Source organism: Haliaeetus albicilla, chromosome 28 (assembly GCF_947461875.1).
Source record: "Haliaeetus albicilla chromosome 28, bHalAlb1.1, whole genome shotgun sequence".
Taxonomy (NCBI): domain Eukaryota; kingdom Metazoa; phylum Chordata; class Aves; order Accipitriformes; family Accipitridae; genus Haliaeetus; species Haliaeetus albicilla.
In genome coordinates, this window is record NC_091510.1 from 377199 (window position 1) to 399328 (window position 22130).

The window sequence follows — 22130 nt, forward strand, 5'->3', positions numbered from 1 at the left end:
TCTTCTATGAAAGCAGTTTCTAGAAAATATCAATCACCAAAAATTTTAGACAGTGCTTCTAGAATCCATTTCCTATAAATTTGAATGATTTGATATGAGAGCCCAGAACAGAGAAAGTGGTATATTTTGATGGGGAAAAACAGAACTATTTGTGCTCCATTATCCAAACACATGCATCTTAGTTTAAGCAAAGCACAATGCCATGTTTTACTTGAAGAGTTCCGAAGTGCTCAGAGCTTCCAACTTTAAGGACAACAGGATGCAGAGACAGAGGTTACAGTAAGCTGTGGTAAACATGAAAGTTCAAGGAACTTAGGAACACACAGAATGAGATTCAGTAGCTTAAGTACAGGCAACTAGTGCTGGTTTTGATGCTCTATAATCTGCATGAAGCTAGCAGATGTAACACAAGACCTAGAGGAGACCAGTGCCCATCTGCCCTGCTGAGATGCAGAAGCCACATCCTAGAGCATCTAAAATGGCTCTACATGACTATGCCTGTGAAGTGAATCCTATCCTTGAAAACTAACCAGTGCTAAATTCCAGAAGTGTAGGAAACTCACAGCAAATGCGTCCTTCCTTTCTCCAAGCTACCAACAAATGGCTTCACTGCTGTAGAGAAAGTCTCTTGGGGACTACCTAAGCCATGTAATAAAACTAATACTTTGTGGTATACTTTTAAGGGACCCAAACCCCTAAAATGTCATTTTCTTTATACATTTAATACATCAAAAGCAAAGCCCAATTCAAAATTATCCTTGTGCTTCACTAAAGGGCACAGTACATGGGTGCATAAAGGAAGGCTTATTTAACCTCTAAAAAGGACTGAGGTGAAGAGCTCTTCAGCAAATCAGTATCACTTCCAGATTTTTACTCCAATAAGACTTTTTTTTCCATCTGATTTCTACAATAATAGCTCAGAAGAGCTTAGAAAAAGATTTTGCATTCGAATCTTGAAGGTGTCATGGTCCCCTACCTTTCCAAAACAGAGTTAAAGGAATTTCATGATGTTTTCAATAAAAATTAAAAAATCAAATCACTTCACCTCTTGACTGACCTTGAGAAACCACCCATATGGAATACTGTACTTCCAACTATGTATTTCCAATTATGTAACACTTAATCTGGTGACTGATCTCCCAAAGAAATAAATGATTTGATGCACAGTAATGAAGTGATTCATGAAATAAAACACCTGCTTAATAGGTAGCAGAAAACAAGCTGCTGCTTTTCATCTTTTGTAAAATACAAGACATTGTCATGTTCTGTCAGAACATGACAATCTACTTGTGAATCTTAAATAGGAAGACTGAAATCCAGCTGTAAGTTACCCTCAACTTGAAAATGCTTTATATATAAACCACCTCTATTCCTTGGAACTTAAAACCGTATTGCAAATCAAGAAGCAATTCTTTGAGAAAGCTATAAAGCTTAGAAAGTATCTGCTTAGTTTGGTGTCCACAGAAACCTTCTCACTTCCACAACTGGTACCCAGATGCAAAAGTTTAGTGAAATCTCTTAACATTATACCCAGACCACAGTATATTTGCATATAAGTGTTTGACTAGTCACATGGTACAGCATAATGCAAAAGAGGCCTGGGAAGTAGATACTGCCATTTTATGCATTTGGCCTTTCATGTTAGAGATACCTTATAATTTTAGAATTACATCTGGTCATTGTGGTTTTGGGTAGACCTAGTCCGTGTATGTTAAAGTGTCAAAGCACTAGGCTCCACATCTCAGCATACTAGTATTGTATGTTCAGGTTCACAGTATTGAGTCAGGTTCAGTGCTCACTGACTTCAGTACCTGTGCAGACACTTCATCTGGACCAGCCTTCTTAACGATCATGAAAGCAGCGCTGGACACCCAAATGGTTTCTTCTCAAAACTCAAACAATTGTAAGTTGACTTAATTATTCGGAACCAATTGAAGCTAAAAGTTTGGACACAGCTACTAATGTATTTTTTTTAAATGGTCAACAAATCCTGAGAATTTCCATCTGTCCTGGTTTCAGCTTGTTGGGCAGCTTGATGGGTTTCACCATCTTGTTTTCAAAGTGCACAATTCTCAAAGAGGAAACTGCTGCTAACAGTATGATAGCCTTCCCAAGTGATGCAGAAGCTACAGCAGTTATCGCAGCAATCCTTCAATGTGTGAAGAAAAAGATCTTATCAATAATTTTCAAACTACTACATAAGCTGCTTTGAACAGAATAGTTAATTACCACAGCTGTTTGGGAAGAAAAGTTTCTTTTCCATTTGCCATAACTACAGCACTGATCACCAAAGTGCTTCAGTCTTTCTCCAGGGAAAGTCGGCAGCAAACAGGGACTAATAAGTCAGGGATACATGCTGCTTTCATTAACAGACTTCAGATTAAAAAAAAAAAAACAAACAAAACCCCAAACTGAGCTTACATATTAAAAACTGGTCAGATTTTGCATACAAGCAAATAGCACTGTCAGTGTTAAGGGATAAATAATGTTCAGCTCAAGTATCAGCCAGTTTATCAGGTTTGCATCAGTAAAGTGCTTTCATTATTCTGTAGGTTGTTGTTCCAATATCCTTGTTAAATGCTAGTTCTTTGTTAGAAACAATCACTACTCTTTAGAAGATGGAAGCAAAGCCTTCCCCCTAGAGGAAGCTCACCTCCCATACTAAGTTAGAAATAATCACGGCATGTCCAAACCAACTGATAGCCTGCACCATCTACTTTAAGTGGAGCTAAAGTTAAGTTTTAACATTTTAACTTTGATAGCTGGATTTTCTGTGCCAAATGAACAGTCTTGGACTTTGTTTTGCAATGCCTCTCCTCCATTATTGAGTTGACTGATAATTTCCTAGCCTGGAGAATGCAAGTTATTTACAATATTTGCCTTATACTGTCAACAATGCTTCCTGGAACACACATGCAGTTCTTGTGCTGGCATACACAATACTCAATTTATCCTAGCCAATAAAAGAAAGCAGATGCAATTCTACAGCTTTCTCACTTTGAGAACTAGCTCATGAGACATTAGTTTGATTCTCCCTGCTGCTGTCAAACATGTGGATGCCATTAGGACAGTCAGAACAAAATCCCGGGCTACAGCATGTCGAGAATTCTCTTTCCGTCACATCCTGTGATAGCAAATCCAGGTGTGACAGAGCTTCATAATTTCCCCTTCTTGGCCCCATAATGAAACCACTGCATGCACTGCAAGTCACTGATGCTCTACCTCAATCAAAGCTGGAAAACTTCATAACTATTTTCAGTAAAGGTAATACATTCATTGTTTGCAGCATAGATTTGCTGATCTTTCCTAAGTAGAGTTCAGATCTATTCAGAATAGCTAAAAAAGGCTTCACCCTTCCCTCTGTGAGGTTGCTGATGGATAACACAAGGGAACTCTTCCCCTCCCACCCCAACACACACAGAGTACAGGCCTATCCCACAACTGATAGCCATGCCTGTGACTGATTATGTCACTGAAGTTCTAAAACAAGGCAGTACAGAAGTCACACTGTTCACAGCTTTAAATATTGTCCTCTTTGATTAAAAAACAAAACAAAACCCAACAAAGAACATTTAAGTGCAAAAGAAAAACATCACTTAAGGTGAAATTTTAGGGCAGGTCTGACCACAATTTATGAAAAAGACCCATAACAAAACAGAAATCAAATTTTAAGTAAAAAGAAGATAAGGTCACTGACTACACACCACTAGGATGACTGAATATTATTAGGTATTTTACTTTTCTTGACCATCAGGGTTTTCACTCAACAGTTACCAAGTTTTCCTGCATGGAGATTAAGCCTTGCCCACTGTCCTTTCAGAAGGGAGGGGGCAGGGAAAAACAACAAAAGTATCCAGAATCACTACAACATGCCTGGTGAGAAATACCAAACTGCTAGAATTAAGGAAGACATTGTAAAGCACGACAACGAAAGAAACCATATCTAGTCTCATCAGACCATTAAATGCCCTTAGCCATCTGTTTGCTGAAACCAGAAAGGCACTTGGCTAATGCAAAGCCGGCTAACTTTCTTGACCTCATCATCTGAGTATCTTATCTAGCCAAGAGCCAGAAGATGAGATGGTCCACAAGTTATTCTTGGGCAGAAGATCTAGACAACCTTTGTGGGGTGTCACCACATCAGTATAAGGCTCGGCACGGTTTAGGCTAAGCATTTAACCAGCTTGGAGCCAAACTAACGATAAAGGTTGTAGCAGTCCCTACTAGGTAACTGTATCCAATAACCAGAAATGTAGATTACACGGAAGATTTCATGCCAGCATTATCCCATATAACCCAGCTGCAGAGTTGCCATAGTGGGCAAGTCACACATCAGCTGTTCCAAATCCACATGCCATCTAAGTGCCACAGGCTGGCCATTCTTTTGAGCCTGTCTTCAAATCAAGATTAGATGTCTTTCTGGAAAGAGACAAAACACACAAGAAAGATTCATTGCTTCCTTTACTCACAGTGTAATTAAAAGGAAAAAAAATAAAGAGGACCATTTTTAAATATTAGTTGCTCTGCCTCCAGCTTCCCATTACTCCCCTCCTCCCCGCCCTGGATTGGAGAGCCTATTTTAGTAGTCACTTTTGCTTTCTGAAGAAACATATTTGTCCTGGTTTCAGCTGGGATAGGGTTAATCATCTTCCTAGCAGCTGGTATAGTGCTATGTTTTTGAGTTAGGTATGAGAAGAATGCTGATAACACTGATGTTTTCACTTGTTGCTAAGTAATGTTTAGACTAAAGTCAAGGATTTTTCCGCTTCTCATGCCCAGCCAGCAAGAAGGCTGGAGGGGCACAAAAAGTTGAGAAGGGACACAGCCAGGAGAGCTGACCCAAACTGGCCAAAGGGGTATTCCACACCATGTGACATCACGCCCAGTATATAAACTGGGGGGAGTGGGGGGATCGCTGCTCGGGGACTAACTGGACATCGGTCAGTGGGTGGTGAGCAATTGCATTGTGCATCACTTGTTTTGTATATTCCAATCCTTTTGTTATTATTGTCATTTTATTATTGTTCTTATTATCATTATTAGTTGTTTCTTTTCTGTTCTGTTAAACTGTTCTTATCTCAACCCATGAGTTTTACTTTTTTTTTTCTGATTCTCTTCCCCATCCCAGTGGGTGGGGGGAAAGTGAGTGAGCGGCTGCATGATGCTCAGCTTCTGGCTGGGGTTAAACCAACATATTCAATGGAATTACTGTTTTACACTAATGCTTTCTTTTAAAACTCGAGACTGGGCTACATAAGCAAAAACCTAGCCTGCACATCAAAGGAAATGATTATTCCACTCTGCTTGGCACCTGTGAAGCTACATCTCAAGTATGGTACATCCACTTTTGGGACCCTGAATGCAAAAGAGATATTGGTAAGTAGGTCCAGTGGAGGACCATCAAGATGGTTGAGAGCTGGAGAACACGACAGGTGAGGTGAGACTAGTGAGCTCAGTTTGTGTAGCACGAAGAACAGATAACTAAGTGAGGAGAACTAATTGCTCTCTTCAACAACCTAACTGGCGTTCATAGAGGAGACAAAGCCAGACTATTTTCAGAGATGCACAGCACACTGACAAGAGAAAACAGATACAACTTGCAGCAAGAGAAATTCCAAATAGATACAGAGAACAGTTCTTCACCACAAGGGTGGTCAAACACTGAAACAGCTTGTCCAGAGTGGTTGTGGAATGCCCACCCTTGCTGATTTTCAAACCTCACCTTGACAAACCCTGGATCAACCTGGTCTAATTTTGAAGTTACCCTGCTTTAAAGAAGATGTCAGACTAGATGACCTCCAGAGGTCCCTTCCAACCTAAATTATTGGTTTAACTTTAAAATTATTTTACAATTTTGTGTTCTTGAGCCAGAGTGATTTTTGTGCCTTTTCCCAGGGAGCTGTTTGTTATTTAAGAAAAAGCCTGTATCAAGGCATTTACACCAAGGAACCTTGTTCTAAAACAAATTACATCAGCATTTTTTTTTAAATAAAGTTTTATTTCCATTAAAGCACCTCAGCATTAATTGCATTTACTAAATCCCTCAGTTGTCCCTCCATTATTTTCCCCCAGGATTTATGTGAGGCTAAATAGTTATTTAGGTCATCCTGCTTGACCTTTTTAAATAAGAAGTCTTCAATCCCATTGTATTTTAAGTTTTTGGGAGGGACACCTCAGAAAAGAAATATTCTCAGCCCACTCTTTTAGAACTGCTGGGTGCAGATTACAAAGACCTATTTATAGCCTTTGTTAAGAAATGTACTTTTCAGTATCTTCCTTCTAACTTCTAGATTTAAGTACTTAAGTCACCTGTGAGATATTATAATGCAATCTCATTCTACCTAAAAAACCCAGTAGTATCTACTGTAATCTTCTGCCTCTTTCACTATGAATCATGTTATCATTATCACGTACATTACTGTTAGAATTATTTCTCAATTTTTAACAATGTCACCTTTGTTATCCTTTGCTTTACTAGTCAAGGTTTTCTCTCAGGAATATTTTGTTTCTTTTAATCAGTTTTCTACATTTTTCATGCCCCACTCAATGCCATTTCTCCTCTACCATCCTCACACGTTTACACCTTACAGAAAAGGAAGGAGGGGCCCTGAATTGCTTCCTTCTCATTGCAATGAAAGCAAGGCTGATTTTAACAGAATTTGCCCTTTATGAACAACCTTTACAGTTGTTAACTGTGATTTCTAATGTAATTTATTTGGGGAATCTACCATATACGTATTTACATACTTTCTCACATGCACACCACGCCCCTACCCCCCCCCCCCCCCCCCCGTTTTTGTACTTTTTTTAGTCTGGACTTGCATATAACCAGACTTCTAAATGACAAGCAAAATTGCGTCCCATATCAAATCTGAATTTATCACTAAAAAAAAGTTATCAAAGGTTTCAAAGTAAATGAGATACATATAAAAAAAAGACTTATTTGGCCCAAATTGTTGGCATGCAGCATTTTACTCTGCCATATCAATGCAGAAGTATACCCTTCTCTATTATCATTAAATCCCCCCCTCCTCAATATCAACCAGTTATAGTTCTCTTTCCTAGCATATTTACATCTTCTCTATTGGCCTTAATTCACAGTCCATTTCAGAATAGCTCCAATACTTTTACTCCCTATCACTGCCATTTTAAGCTCAAATAATCTACCTGCCTACTTTGCCCTTCTACCTTTTTAGTTTTATTCTCTTCAGTTAACCTCATTTTTCCTTCAGCTGGATCAGGCCCGTCTACTGCCAGTTCCACATCCCTAGCTTGAGCTGCTGTCTACCTTTAAGTGACCATGTTCTCCTTGGCCTGTTCATGCATCTCCAGCTATCTCTTTTCTCTAGCTCAGAGACTTCCCAGATCCAGTCATTTTCTTTTACCATCTCCCCTTTCCAGTCTCCCACCCCGTCACAAAATTTTTGACTTGTAAAATATAAACACCACAAATACATTTGTGCAGAACTAGCACATCTGCCCCATACAGTCCTTTCATGCGCTACATGCATAACTACAATACAGTATATTACATAATTAGCAATACTGTCATTTTGTTAAAATATGCTGCTCTAAGGCAAGCTTATTGTCTTCTGAGGGGGGAGATCAGATAAATATCATATTCTGATCTGTTCCCCTATTTACAAATATACTTTTTTAAAATTTACATAAATGGACTTGAGAATGTGCATTTATACTAAAAAATAAATGGACAACAGATTAGTGTCCCATACTTTTAACAGCTTTGCCATCTCAAAAAAAGAAGAGAATTCAAACTACAACCAGGATAATGAAATTTCTTCATAACACCATGAAGCCAAAAAACCACCACTGGTGGATTCAACCTTCTTAATTCTGCACCCTTTTCAGGGGTAAGTTCACAGTACTGCTAAGCCTCCATGTGCATCAACTGGTGTTGAGACAAAAATAACACAGTAGCAAAACAGTAGAGGTTTGAACCAAACAAGAACAGTAACATTAGCAACTACATACTCAAATTTCTAATATTTTTTAAAGTCTTCAGTTTTACTTAAGTAAACATTTTACAATAATTGCTAGTTAATGTTCCCTGAAACAACAGCAACCCAAAAATAATTACAGCAAGAACAAATGACTTCCAGGCTTCGCAGAAAACACCTCTTATATTTAAATTTAATTCCTGGCATTCTGCCAAAGTGGGGTATGGGCACCTAAGTGGAAAATTAACTTCAAAGGCCTCTAAAACATTAATACAGAAAACGAGTTGCTTCTCTTACCTGGCAAGAAGTTGGCACGTGCAAAATGAGCTTCCTCCTCTGAGTAAGCCACTCACATGCAGCTCGTGATACTTATGCAAATGAGCTACAAGTACACTTCCAGGTCAGCCATCTTGATACTAAGATCTTGTTCTGTTTACATAGCAGCATGAGTACTATTTTTTAGCCAGCCTGAGCTATGCTGTTGTACCTCTCAGCTAGTAGCCTACATCTGCTTGTTAAAGCCTGCTGGAACTCCCACTTCTCCACACAAGTGGCTGAACGTGTCAGGAGTGCCCCTGCAGCTCACTGAGCATGCCACAGCCTCCAAGGGAACGTTGCAACTGCAAGTGCCTCCAGTCGGACTCTTTGTACTGCCTTCTGTGCTGCCAACTATTAGCACTGCAGCAACTATGTGCAGTGAAGTACCTCCCACATACCACACAGTAGTACCAACAAGCATAAATTTATTACAGCACAGTGCAAGACAGCACACTAAAAAAAGAAGCTGAAATTTCCTCAGTATTCTCACTTACTAGCAATCTAATTACACCTAGGTTCCTTTGTACGTCTTTTCACATTCATCAGCACGGCTCTTTCGGTCCAGAAACCAGAGTGCTCCTGCAATCCGTGCACAGGAGAACTCCATGACACATGTTAGCTGCTGCCGACGCGGAGCCAGACTGCAGTTACAGCTAGCTGGCGCCAGTAAAAATTTACATAAAGGGGGCCTCATTTCAGGACTAAATTGCAGCAGGATATTGCTGAGCAACGCCTCCCCCCGCCCCCACGAGACTACTACCAGTTCTAGAATATATTGTCTAGTTATTTGCTTATAATCCAGATCCATGTCAAAAGTCAAGTGCTGCTCTTACTGTTTATATAAACGAAAATTGACAGTCTCTGCAAAAGAAATTCCACCTTGAAGCCTGTTCCTAGTAGGCTGCTACACACTGCGCTGTTCACAGCGATTCTGGTGAGCGCTCTGTAGTAACAAATAACACCAAATAAATGGGTATGCTCAATGCTCAGCAACCAGCTTTTCTTAAACTGGTATTTTCAGTATTTTGCAGCCCATCAATAACAAATAACTACCAGCACCAAGTAAGACAGATCCATTTTTAACCTAATGCCGACAGGTAACATGTCTGGCCGTTTAATCTGCTGTTTCCACTTCACATTTAATTTTTCTTCATTTAGGCAGATGAAGAAAAAAATGCCCCATGTGGAGCTGTGGACTTTATCTTTTCAAGTACCTAAAAGGTACAGTGACAGGTAAAGGCAGAAGCTTGGATTTCAGCCTCACTCTGAGTCCAATTACATTAATAAATGAATTTCATTTTACAAATCCTTATTCTGAAGTCACTGTACTTTTGGGGGGAAAAAAGAAGCCAGGCTTTGCTTACTATTAAGTGTGTGTATGTAAAGGATGAATCATTCGCCAATATCTTTTTCCTCTCATTTGTGGCCTTATAAGAAACTCTTAGAGCATGAAACAACTCAAGGCAAATAAACATACTGTTTATTATACTAACTATAAACATGAATTTGTGAAATCTTAAATAAAATCAAGTTAAACTGACAGTAATGTTTGGCTAGCTACACATCTAGCAACACTGCTGTAGCTGCAGCCACAGCCTAGCACCTTTTAGGGGAAAAGGAAAGTGATGGAGACAGTGATGCTTGGCGATTCCAGCAGGGCAAAGGCAAAGCGCCTCAGGACCCTATGAGCCTGCTTTTTACCACAGGCCTCTTCCAGTTCCCTGCACTGTTCCTCTTTAGAATACCAACAGTGTCAAGGTTATATCTAGTCAAATTACTTTATATATGCCCTTCCCACTGTGAGCATAATTTGCTATATGGCTGGTTCTAGGTTATTTGACTTTAACACAATTTGTTCACCTGTCCTATCAAAAAAATACCAATTTTGTATCTGAAAGTATTTAGTAGTGCAAATTACTCTTCGTTGGTTGTTACAATTCACCCTCAGCTGTTGTATCCAAAAGCCTAAAGTGATGTGTAAGGGAAAAATAATTACTTTTCCAGAATGACTGTAACATTAAAATGACAGCCATTAACTATACAAGTGATATGGTATTGCTCTTCTTTTACATCACATGTATCTTTTGATTTATCTTACTTTCAGACAGATTTGTGTATGTTAGCACATTTAAGCACTGTGCAGAATACATCTTTCAGTGATGCTGTTGTCATTTGCAGAATGAATCATCAGATGAACAGCCTCTGAGCTTAAAAATAAAGGGCACCAATGCTGCTTTAAAAAAAAAAAAGCAAACCAAAAAAATCTTTGTGTTTCCCACATACAGCTGCCTGCCCCCCCCTCCCAGCTCTACAGCTTTGTGCACAAATACCAGAATAATAGCATGACTCTCAACACAGTAAAACAGATACTGCAAAATAAGAGCCTTTACTTGGAATATTTTCTGTTCTTGGCTCAGGGAAGTCCAGGCCACAGCTTGCCAGCAGCCCCGAGGGCGAGCTCTCCATCTGCTGTCTGGGGGAGGCACCACCCCGCTTCCAGAAGGTTCTTGCAGAGTCACCCACACTCCCTCTGCGGCTGTACCTTCCTCTCTGCGCCTTCTTGACTCTCACACCACTAGCCATGATAAAGCTCATTTTCAAACACAAAATGTTTTTACAGAGGAGGAGCAATTGGTTAGAAATACACCAACTCAGTTATACAGGGCTCAGGGGGCTGCCTCTGAGCCAGGGGTGAACTGAAGTAACTGGAGGGCTTGCTATGCCCCCAACCAAGCGCAGCAATGTCTGCCTGCCATGTACAGAGCTGATGAACTGACCCCAAGAACTAGCACAGGGGCCCGCTTTAGCCACTTCCAAAACAGGGTATTTGGGTGGGGTTTTTTTGTTTCCAGTTTTGGGTTGGTTAGGGGTTTTTTTGGTTGTTGGGGGGGGGGGGGGGGTGTTGGAGGGGGTTTCTGTGGGTTTTTTTAAATGCTAGAGTCTAACCTGGGAGAATAAACAATAGCATACTCAATTATATTCTCCAGCAATTGCCACTACAGAAAAAGCCAAAATGTCTGTCTACCTTTCCCATGTTTAGCATGTGGTCAGTGGAAACATGAGAGCTTTTATGACTTTGCCTTCTCAAAGCCAGTTAATAGGACTCTTCCTCCAACATGCACAAAATTTTCTAGTCTCTCATCAGAAGCAACCTTAAAGAGCAGATGTTACAGTCAAAAGTAATAAGGCCAGCTGCATTCAAGATAATTACTATTAAGCTGTATGGTTTCAATTGCTACGTATCAAAGACAACATCCTCAAATTTTAAATGTCGGTTGATTCATCTCAGAATAGAAAGGTACAGAAAAGTCTGCCACAGAATGATTTGCCTAATTCAGACACAATTTTAGATGTAAAAGCATTTCATGGACAAAGTTTGTCTAAAATAAAAGAAAAAAAACAAAACAAAACAAACAAACCCCTGATGACATCTGTCACTAGTAGCTTGATTAAAGAAGAAAAAAACCCACCACAGAGCAAAAGAAAATGAAAGGCCCTGGGCCTTCGGTAGGCAACACACACAGAGGCCAAAACACCCCCTTCCCCTCTGTCTTCTCCTCCAAAGCTTGAAACAGAACAAATTACTCATTCAAGAGCCAGAAGTTTGGTAGTTCCCAAGTTTCTCTCACATTGGTCTTTGAAAGGCACAGAAAATTATGTTCATTTCTGAAGTAGAGACAGTCTGTCAACCCATTATCTTAGCTGGTGTGGTTTGTTTCAAGATATTTTATAGCAGAAGCCTGTATCAACAGGAGTAGGAAGGCAGGAAAGGGAAGGGGGCGGGGAGGGGGAGGAAGGGCTGACAATAGTTGTATCCACTTTTCTACCACAGAAAAGGGGTGAGAAAGTGTCTAAACCAGGTAACTTCCAGGCAGTAACAGTGTCTAATGTTGCACTCCCTTTCTTTTAGAAAGGGAAAATAGTCAGTTTGACTCCTTATCAACTTGAGAAAAAGCACATTTTCCTCACTTAAATTTACATGAAGAATTTTGTCATTTACTAAACAAATACTGAAAAGCTGACAGATCTTAACCTGCAAATCAAGGTGATGTAGAAAAAAAATCAACCCAAAACATTTTGCCTTACTTATAGTCCCTTTGAAGACGGTACATTCTTGAGAAAAAAACATAGTAAAGTTTACAGCTAAAAATAAAGGTCCGATTTAACTGTTTAATAATAGTCATAATGTGATTAAGTATTTAAGATGAAAAACAGTTTTAAGTGCTTGGTAACCATTTATTTCTAGTATCTAAAGAACCAAGCAAGTCAGCTGTTTGAAAGTGATTTGCATGCATTAAACAGTATTGCGTTAATTCAACAGTCCATTCCAGTTGGTTCCTAATCCTGCCTGAAATTGTTTGCTCCCAAAATATCTACCAAAATAGAAGATGCAGCTGTGCAAAATGAGACAATTCTGAGTTTTAAGAGGAACATAAAAAATAATCAAGCCATGTTAGAATGGTTCCAAGCAAGTACAATTAAGTAATGAAAAACTATCCAAATAGTTGGAGCACAAATGAAAATAAAGTAGAATCATTTTCTTATAATCAAATACACCATCTTAAAAAAAATGAATTGAGGAAAAAAGTGACTCTATACACTCCTTCAGAGTAAGCTACTGTTGGGTATTTCTCTTTGAAAGTCACGTGTATTTGAGACTGCTACCCTATTAGCAATTTATTTACTGCTGAAAGCCTATCCTTCAAGTTAACTTATCAGCAGTACAAAGCTAATTGTTCTAGAATGCAGCAGTGGAAGAAGTGGAGAAAATGCAGATGCAAGAACACTGAGCAGAGTCTGACAATGCATCTTGCATTAAAAATGTATAGTGATCATCAATTCAGTTGAAGTTGTTAATTCATTATACACAACTATTTCTAATTCATATCAAGAACTTCTAATTTATGTATTTAATAAAAGAATATTATTTTTCTTTTAGCATCCACTGAAGTGCCTTGTTCCCATGCAAGTAAATCGGTGGGTTTTGTTTTCTTTCTGAAGACTAAAGAACACATTTTAACACTATAGGAGGGACCAGAGAAGAGATCACGCTGTCAGCTACCAGTGCAGTACTACTGTACAGCAAGCATTACAGTGTACTTTGACTTCTGGAAACAGGGATGTGTTCCATATGCAACACAGGTTTCAAAACTTACCATATTTTATGCATTCCAACACCCACTTTAGAAAAGAAAAAAGAAAACCAACGAAAAAAAACCCCAAAACCAACACCCAACCAAAAAACTCCCAAGCCACCCCACCCACCCAGCTCATACAATAAAACGCTACAGCTCCCTGCTGGGCCAGTCATTTTGTACAGCACTTCCAAGAATTACACTGTTTTCAAAACAGCCTGTTAAAGAGCAAAGTAAACCAAGACCAAAGGGAAGACACTGAGACAAGAGCTTTCCTCTGAACTCTGGCAATCTCTGTGTGCCTCTTCTGTAAAATGGGACTAAGCTTACTCAGCTCACAGAAAAAAAAAAAAACGGGGGCAACAAAAAAAGGCACAAAAAGGACTGTATGAAAGACATGGTGTGAATGTACAATATTTTACTCAAACGTAATACATGTGAAGAACCACTCCTCACAGGGAATGTCAAAAAATATACTCCTTTCCTTTTCATGTTGCCATTAAAGAGGGGGTTAACAAAAAAACCCACACCAAGAGAACCAATAGCACTTGACAATTTTTATACGCTTATTGTTTTATGACATTTTAATATGCTCCTTAAAAAAAAAAAAACCACAACAACAACCAAAACACCCCAAAACAAAAAACCAACACCAAAACCACCACAGGATGTGTATGGTAAAGTACGTTTTAGACATAATATTTCATCCCCTTCAATGATTACAAAGTAGGAGTTCAGTGATCTCATCATGAAGAATAAATTGTTTCTGCTTGCTTTGAAAAATATGAGTTATTAACATCTGGAATTAATCAACAACAGTAACTGACTAAAACCCACACAAACCTCAGATATCATTTATAAGACTGGGGTCAGGATGACTTGACTCAGAGTATTTTGCAGAAAACCAGAAAGATTATTGTTTGGGGGTGGGAAGAAGGAAATCTCACTACGTTATTAATCTGCATTCATTAGATGAAGTGAATGTATGGCAAAACTTCACATTTTATCAAGATAAATGCATTTCAGTAGAATTTGTTGTCCAAGTTCTCAAACAGTTTAAAGTGCCTAAATGTTCTCAGGATCTTAACTATCTTACCCAATCAAGAAAAGCCACTATGAACTAAAATCTGCCTTAAATCAAATCCACTAAATAAAATTCCACTACCAATAAAACAAGTAATAAAACTACCTACCTACATTTCATCATCACCTGTGACCACACATTCGCTTTATTCCTGTCACTGATCTTTTATCCTAAAGCAGGAAAATCCTATGACCAATTACTTACAAATTTACAGTTAGCTGAAGTTAGCAATCAACCTGGGCTTAAAATCCTGCATTTTACTGATTTTTTTTTTAATTTCTTCATATTAAATGCACATGGTAAACATAGAGAAAGCACATCTCCCAAGAACCTGACATGCACTATCTGCCCAGAATACTTCGCTTCTTTATAAACAGTGTATTGCCATTAACAATAGAAGATCATTTATAGGAACAGATACTTAAAAACTAATTTAACCACTAAGTGCTTTGTTACAGAGTATGCTAAAAGGACCAAATTAATGTACAAAAATACTGAGGAAGGACTAAACTTTTAGGTGTTTAGTACCGGCTGTCACATCCTTAGCACTAAATTCAACTTCAGACAAGAAAATACTATGAGCTACATCCTGATGAGTTATCCAGCTCTTCTGCTGCTCCTGATACGTTTCTGGAGAACTTCAAGTAACTGCCTATTTAATTACTCTCAAATTAACTCATATCCAGCTTAAGATCCCATAAAGACCTTAACTAGGTATTTGAGACAGACACAAACCAAGATTATGAGCGAGTCCTGAGAAAAAAAAAAAGTCTTCTTTCTCCTCCTCCTTTTAAGTTCTCCCCCTCCCCAAGGGAAAAAAAGCTGAGCACTGCTTTTCTCCTACCTTCATGTCCCTGGACACTGACACCTATTGACTACCTTTTAGTGGGTGTTGAGCATGACAGATAGCTAGGCCACGAACCAGTAACACACACAGGAAAAGACTAGGCCGTGTGGAACCATTAGCACTTTGAAAGTCAGATTTCAGTTAAGTTGTACAAAAGAAATAAAAGAATAATTTACCTTGAAACTTTCATTCTATCATTTGTAGTAGCTCTGCAGAATTTATAGTAGCATTACTCGAGTAGCAAATAACTGCTACCTGCAAAATAGTTAACATTTACATAATCATTCTTATTCCAATGTATTTACGAAGATTTTGTAGTTCTTATCTACACCAGAAAAAGTTACAGGTTGAAAATGTGATAATCAAATGTAAATCTAACCATTTGGTTACAAAAATTTAACAAAGTTTATAAAGAGTTTATTTTATGTTTTAGTTAAAGTATGAGGCGAGCTTTTGAGAAAGGGCAGAATAAAGTGAGAGCTCTTCTGGCCTGGTAAGGAAGTAAGCCAAAATGAAATAATTTGATTAGCAAGACATATGGGTATGACCTTTGACCTCTCCTGTCCCACCCAATCAACCCTGTAACTGAGAAAGGATAGAGGTCTATGCATTATTTCAGTGAGAGAGGGGAGGGAAAACAAAAAACCAAGAAACACCAAACAAAAAAAAACCAAGACCAAAAAACACCTTCCTGTTGACAAAAAGACGACAATATTTTATGATATTTTATACAGCTTAGAATTAGTTAGTTTTGCCTAAACAAAGTTTGAAATTGTTTCTCAGCAAAGCAGAGCTGGTGCTTACCTCTAAGGTCTGGTGCATGTGATGCCAACAGCTCTGCTCATTTGCATACAGTCAAGCTGAACTGCTGCAATGAAGAGCACTTCGTCAGCCATTTTGAAACTGCACTGTCTGAGCTGCACTGAAAATGTGATTTAAGATGGCTGCAATGTGCACTCAAGACCAGCCACTCAGTGACAACTCGGCAGTGCATATAACATTTATACAGCAAAGCACCTCCCTCTTTGCCACACTGCAACAAACTGCACAGGCGGGGGGGGAGGGGGGGGGCACGGGGGGGGGCAGAGGAATGGTTTCTTTGACAGGCAGGAAATGGTTAATGCACGGCTGCAACATTGCAGCTACTCAGAACACCACTGGTAAAGAGAAAACTAAAATAAACCAAAAACCACCGAGAGGCAGCCCTGCTAGGTCTGTGATCCAGGATTTGAATCACATACTTCAAATCCCTCCTGACTCCAGGCAGTTCAGAATCCATGTCACATATTAACAGCCACAGATACAGAGCCAGATCATGCATAGAACTGACATACATTAGGGAATACTTTTCAAGAGCAGGCTCATCTCACTCTTTAAAAAAAAAACAAAAACAAAAAAACCCAAAAAAACCCCACCACAAACCTTAAAAAGCTTAAGAAACTGATCTATACCTTTTTACAGCAGCACCTATTTTGAACTATTGTGTAATATTAGTTGCCCAATAAAACAGTTTTACTTGGGGGGGGGGGGGGGGGGGGCGGGGAAGGAAGTTCACTTTATAAATAAGGAAGCTAGCAAAAACCCCAAGAACACTCCAGAACTTCAGTGCCCACAGAAATCAAGTATCTCATCCCTTATGAATGATGCAGTACGTCATCTAAGTTTTTCAAAGAAGAGACATATCTAGAATCCCTTCAGCAATTTTGCTGGAATCTTCTTGTAACAATAAGTAGTTTGTTCCTAACAAACTGGTTTGGGAACCTATGGGGCCACAGAGGGGCTGTCAAGCAGATACACAATTTTAACGCAAGCAGAACTAAATAGAATAGAGGTTCCTCTCTAACGTCTGTTCATTAACGCCCATCACACACTCTTGTCAAGGCAAGAGTGGATCAGTTCTGGAGGGAACTCCTCTATATCTGCCTCACTTCATCATGTACACCTCTTCTACAAAATCCAAATAGGGCTATTTTAAAACAAAATAACTGCAAGAGCACATGGGCAATCCTGAAGGAAATTAATGTTAAATTATTACTATCTACCAAAAAATAGTCTTTGTGATCCAAAATGAGCCCAACACAGTAAGTGCCCCCTCCGCAAATGCAAGAACATGCCCTCCATCTACTGCTTTTATGAAAATGTCTTAACTTATGTAACTGTGCATGTCTGTTGCCAGCTGTAGCTGGTTATTTCAGGACTGATTAATCATGCCAGCAGTAGCTGTCTGATGCACTCATCACCACCACAGTCAGTATTTCAAACTTAAAAAATGTTGAAATGCACCATCTAGTGAATAATGACAAAAGGAAAAGCATGATTTGCAATGCAAGAAAAAGCACATGCCACACATGTAAACAGCTACATTGACTATTATTGTATTTGATAATGCTGCACAGATTCAGAGGACTAAATTAAAATATGCTTGAAATTCAAATGCCCAAAAGACAAGCCTCTCAAAACCAAGTTTGTGAAGACTGGAGAACAACTTCATTACAATTAATTTAAAAGTACCCACTACGCTGAAGCTTTTCTTCAAAAAGACCTATTACTAAATCAAAAATCAAGTTTACAACAAATTCAAAAGAAACGTTTTCTACTAGCCAGTCATAACACCATGTTGCTTACTCTGAACTTCATATATAGAACACCTTCAGCTTACAGAGATTTACAACAACTTGCAATATTTCAAAATTCAAACTTTGGATTTCATTTGTATGACAAATATACATACATTTTGATTTCCACAGTAGCAATGTTTTAAATAGAAGAGAATTCTATGTTTAGCTCACCTACAAAATTCCTACAGCAAAAGATGAATTCTGACCTCCAGTCCTGGAAGTTCAACAAAAACCTAGGCAGGTTCTAATCCAGAACCCAAGACCTGCACTTGTACAACACTGCATTCTCTGACATTTGGTCTTGGAGCTTGATATATGGAAACTCAGTGACTTCAATAGGTTTGAATAGGCATAACTACCTGGCAGAAAAATTTCAGAGAACACTTTCACTGAGCCAGAGAAAACAGAACCCATGTCACACTCAAGTTGCTGCAATCAATCATCTTATCTTGTCAGAAAGCTTCATGAACGTGCAGAGGTACTGATATGCTAATGCAGACACCTAGTTGCAAAAAATCTAGCTAAATGGTAAAAAACCACATGTATTTACTCAAGAGTTCACTTCAATATACTTTGGTTAACATACACAGGTGTGTTAATATGTTAAAAATATTAACAAACTAATTTTAAAATAAAACCCGATGCTTAATTAAACACAAAATTAGGAGTGAAATAACTCATCTGAGAATGCTTTGTAAACATTAAAGTGAACCTACACTAGCGTGGAATTCCTGTACTAGCGAGGGACTACAAATTCTTATTGCTACTTAGGGTGGCATCTATACAGGTTCTCTAAAAATAAAAAATAAGTAAGAAAATCAGGCATTTAAAAAAAGATTCAGAATGGAATTTAAACTTAGCCCATTATGTTTAGTTTTCTCTTAAATATGTAATGAAAACTCAAAACAACCTTAACTCTACCTTCTGCTGATGACATGCCAACACAATGCAGTATCATCTCAGCAAGTTCAATTATTCTAGTCGTAAGTTAAATTTTAAAAAAGAGCTTCCATTTTCCAACTGTCTCATAACATCAAACAAGAAACTCAAGAGAATGGTACCCTGTCATTTCTCTAATCGTTGCCCTCTATAACACCATCCCCCCCTCACCTCTTAAATATCATTACATAGAGTCAGACTTTATACTAGGGCTCCTACGCTGAAGAATCAAGGGGAGGCAGAAAATTCTGGACTTTCAGACAGGGTTTTATATCATTTCACATTACAAGGGCAGTAAAAAAGCAGCTAAAGCATAAATAATTTCTTTTCCTTAAATTATACGCTTAGAAACCAGTCTGCTACATATCATCCCCATTTCCTTGTGTACAAACCACATCTCATCTACTTTTCTCATTTATCCTCTTCTTTTGTTGTTCTTTTCTGTTTTGATGGGGTTTTGTATGGTAGTTAACATCAAGTGGACAAAACAGTTCTTACACTGATGAAATGAGAGACTACTACTGTTTGTATGCCTCTCAATTGAAGTCTCAATAGACCATCTACTGAAACCCTCCTCTATTCCTGTAGTTACACAGGCCAGCAGGCTGACTTCAAGAAACATCTCAACTCTCACTCAGCACTGCAAGAACTTCACAGATAAAAAAACTACTTAAACTACTAGGGAAAAGAAGGAGTCCATGATGATCATGAGACAAGGAACACTAGAGTGCAGAAAGTCAAAGTCTGCACAACATTTGAGGTCTTCCCATAATTCCAAGCCACTTGATGGTAGGACCAATGAAATAAATTTTCAGTGTATTGACTGAAATCAGCAAGCATGTATGTTTATGTGCTAGTTTGCTACCAAACAGATTTTGAAAGACTAAAAAAAATTAAAATGCAACAACTATTTTAAATGACCTTCTGGAAACTGCAGTAAGTTGGAGGCAAAGGTATAAGGAACTTTCTTTCGCATCAGGTTGTTGGGTTTTTTTACCATAACATTTCTTTACACTATTGTGAAATGGAGGATAACGCTTAGGATAGCACAAAATAACAGAGCAAATATACAGGTTATTTTAACAGCTAGCTGACACATCCACAGTCGTATCATTCATAAAACCTGTGCTTTGAGTATGTGAATTTACTTAAAGAGCATTTTCAGAAATTGGATCTAGAAGAGAAGAACGTTTTTCCTGTATTAAAAATATCCAAGTTGCACACAGCAAACAAGATCTACTAGTTTACCTAAATATCTTGGAAAATAAATTATTAAAAAAAGTGCTTTGTACACAGCCATCTAATTTACTAAGATCTCACATGATTTGTTGTTCATTCCCGGAAGAAATAAGAGCTGGTAACTCATGAGTACAGTTTTTAGTTATTTATAACATGTACAGCTCAAAAGAAAACATCTTAGAGGGCACAGGTTTTTTTGTTGTTGTTGTGTTGGTGGTTTTTTATTTGTTTGGTTTTTTTGTTTGTTTTTTCTAAGTTACTCATAAATCCCAAAGGAACATAAAGGGCATTTATACAATATACATACTTATACATAGTGTTCTGAATTCCTTCACAGTGATATGATGGAAGCTGACATAGAATGGAGGATCAGGCATTTATTTAATACCACATAGTTACTATTATGTCTTCAGCTACACCACCAAGGAATCATTAAAAAAAAAAAAAAAAAAAGGCGGGGGAAAGAATGGGGAGAGACAGACTTGCTCTTAAACACACTGGCCATTTTAAAAAGTAAACATCAGTGGTATTGAAGATAATCAGTGAGCAACACAACTAATGAAACCACATTTCCGGCACATTTATAAACACCGTCTTGCTACTTTTCATCAGAGTAACCTCAGGTTATCATTGGTGCCTTACCATGCTGGACAAGCAAGTACACATACACATCTAGTTTGAAGCTGCATGTTGATGGGACAGCCTCCATACTGCTTTGACAAGCAATACCTATGTCCTAACTGACAGCAAGTTATCCCCCCAAAACAATGTGTAACTGCCAAGTCCCTTGCTGGGGACAATGGTAGCCTCTCCTCACCCCAGCTGCTTGTTTTCACAAAATTTCTAGGAATTAATTATCTTTGATACTTACCACTCTGTCAAATTCCTGAAAACCAACATGTCTTTCAAGAACTACTAAGGATAGAACATCTGACAAACAATTATCACATAAAATTGGACTACTATACTAGAACTGAGCAGGTTTCTGTTAAAACTTGTAGGGCTGTGGCACAATTAAACATTTTTGTCACATACCTGTTTTGCAATTTTCTGCTTAAGCAAAAAAAGATCATTTATATTTGTTAAACACATTTGTCTTATTAGTGGAATTCCTAAGTGCCATTTAATAACCCTATTTATGCGTTTTTTAAAGTTCATGTAGGCATTTATTTTTCACTAACAGCATTCCGTTTTTTGTTTAATACTAACACAGCCTCAAATGAAAACATAAAACACAAAGCCACATAAAACTCAAGTGTAGATTAAATTCTACTCTCAACTTTGTGATGTTTTTTTGCACATATATATGCACACAGTCAAGATAGAACAGAGATAAGTACTAGAACATTAACTAAAACCAGAATATGCAACTGAAGTAGAAGACAAAAAAAGCCCAACCAAACAAAACAGACTCCCATTTCTGAATCACCATTCAATTGTTTACACCCTGAAAAGCTAGAGAATGTATTGGGTTTGTTCAATCTTTACCATTCTAAAAAAAAAACCCAAAAACTAAACACATTCTGCAGATCCAGTTTCTGGATAACTAGTATCAGTACTTTGTATCTCCAAAATTGATCACACTCACTTTTATAGTCTGATCTGTAGGCTAATAATGAACTTTAATGATCAGATGCTTCCAGAGACTTAAACATTCTACATATGAGCTCAAGGATCGTCTGACACCCACTGCTACAGAAATGGAGCTGGGAGGGAGGGGGAAGTAACAAAAAACCCTACACAAACAAAAAAGGTAAGATACGTAAACATACTACAAATGATACACAAAATCTCTTCAAACAAATGAAAATTAAGATCCCACATAATCCAAAACTTTGCTTTTAAAAAGATAACCAGAACTCAAAGGCTGACAAAAATCTATGCTCCAGATACTCCTGACTGAAAATCTGAAAGATGGAAGACTTCACAGTTACCTTCTTTGGGATCAGTCGCTAGGCTTTAAAATCCAAACCAAAACTGAGCTACAAGAAT

At 38.2% G+C, this 22130-nt stretch overlaps 1 protein-coding gene across 8 annotated transcripts in view; it reads right to left on the bottom strand.

The window, feature by feature from the left end:
* The window catches only part of ATF7IP (activating transcription factor 7 interacting protein), a 108389-nt gene that overhangs the window by 82047 nt on the left and 4212 nt on the right, over positions 1-22130 (bottom strand). The window contains exons 1-2 of one of the 8 annotated variants that reach the window (XM_069773787.1): positions 16147-16320; positions 15519-15597 (exon numbers count right to left, since the gene is read on the bottom strand). The exons of 5 other annotated variants lie outside the window; for them this stretch is intronic. In XM_069773787.1, coding sequence (XP_069629888.1) covers positions 15519-15532 — 14 coding nt within the window. In that variant the 5' untranslated portion in view covers positions 15533-15597; positions 16147-16320. Of the gene's footprint in view, positions 1-8255; positions 8712-15518; positions 15598-16146; positions 16321-22130 lie in introns of those variants that run through there. 2 more of the 8 variants (XM_069773793.1, XM_069773789.1) reach the window with 2 other exon arrangements.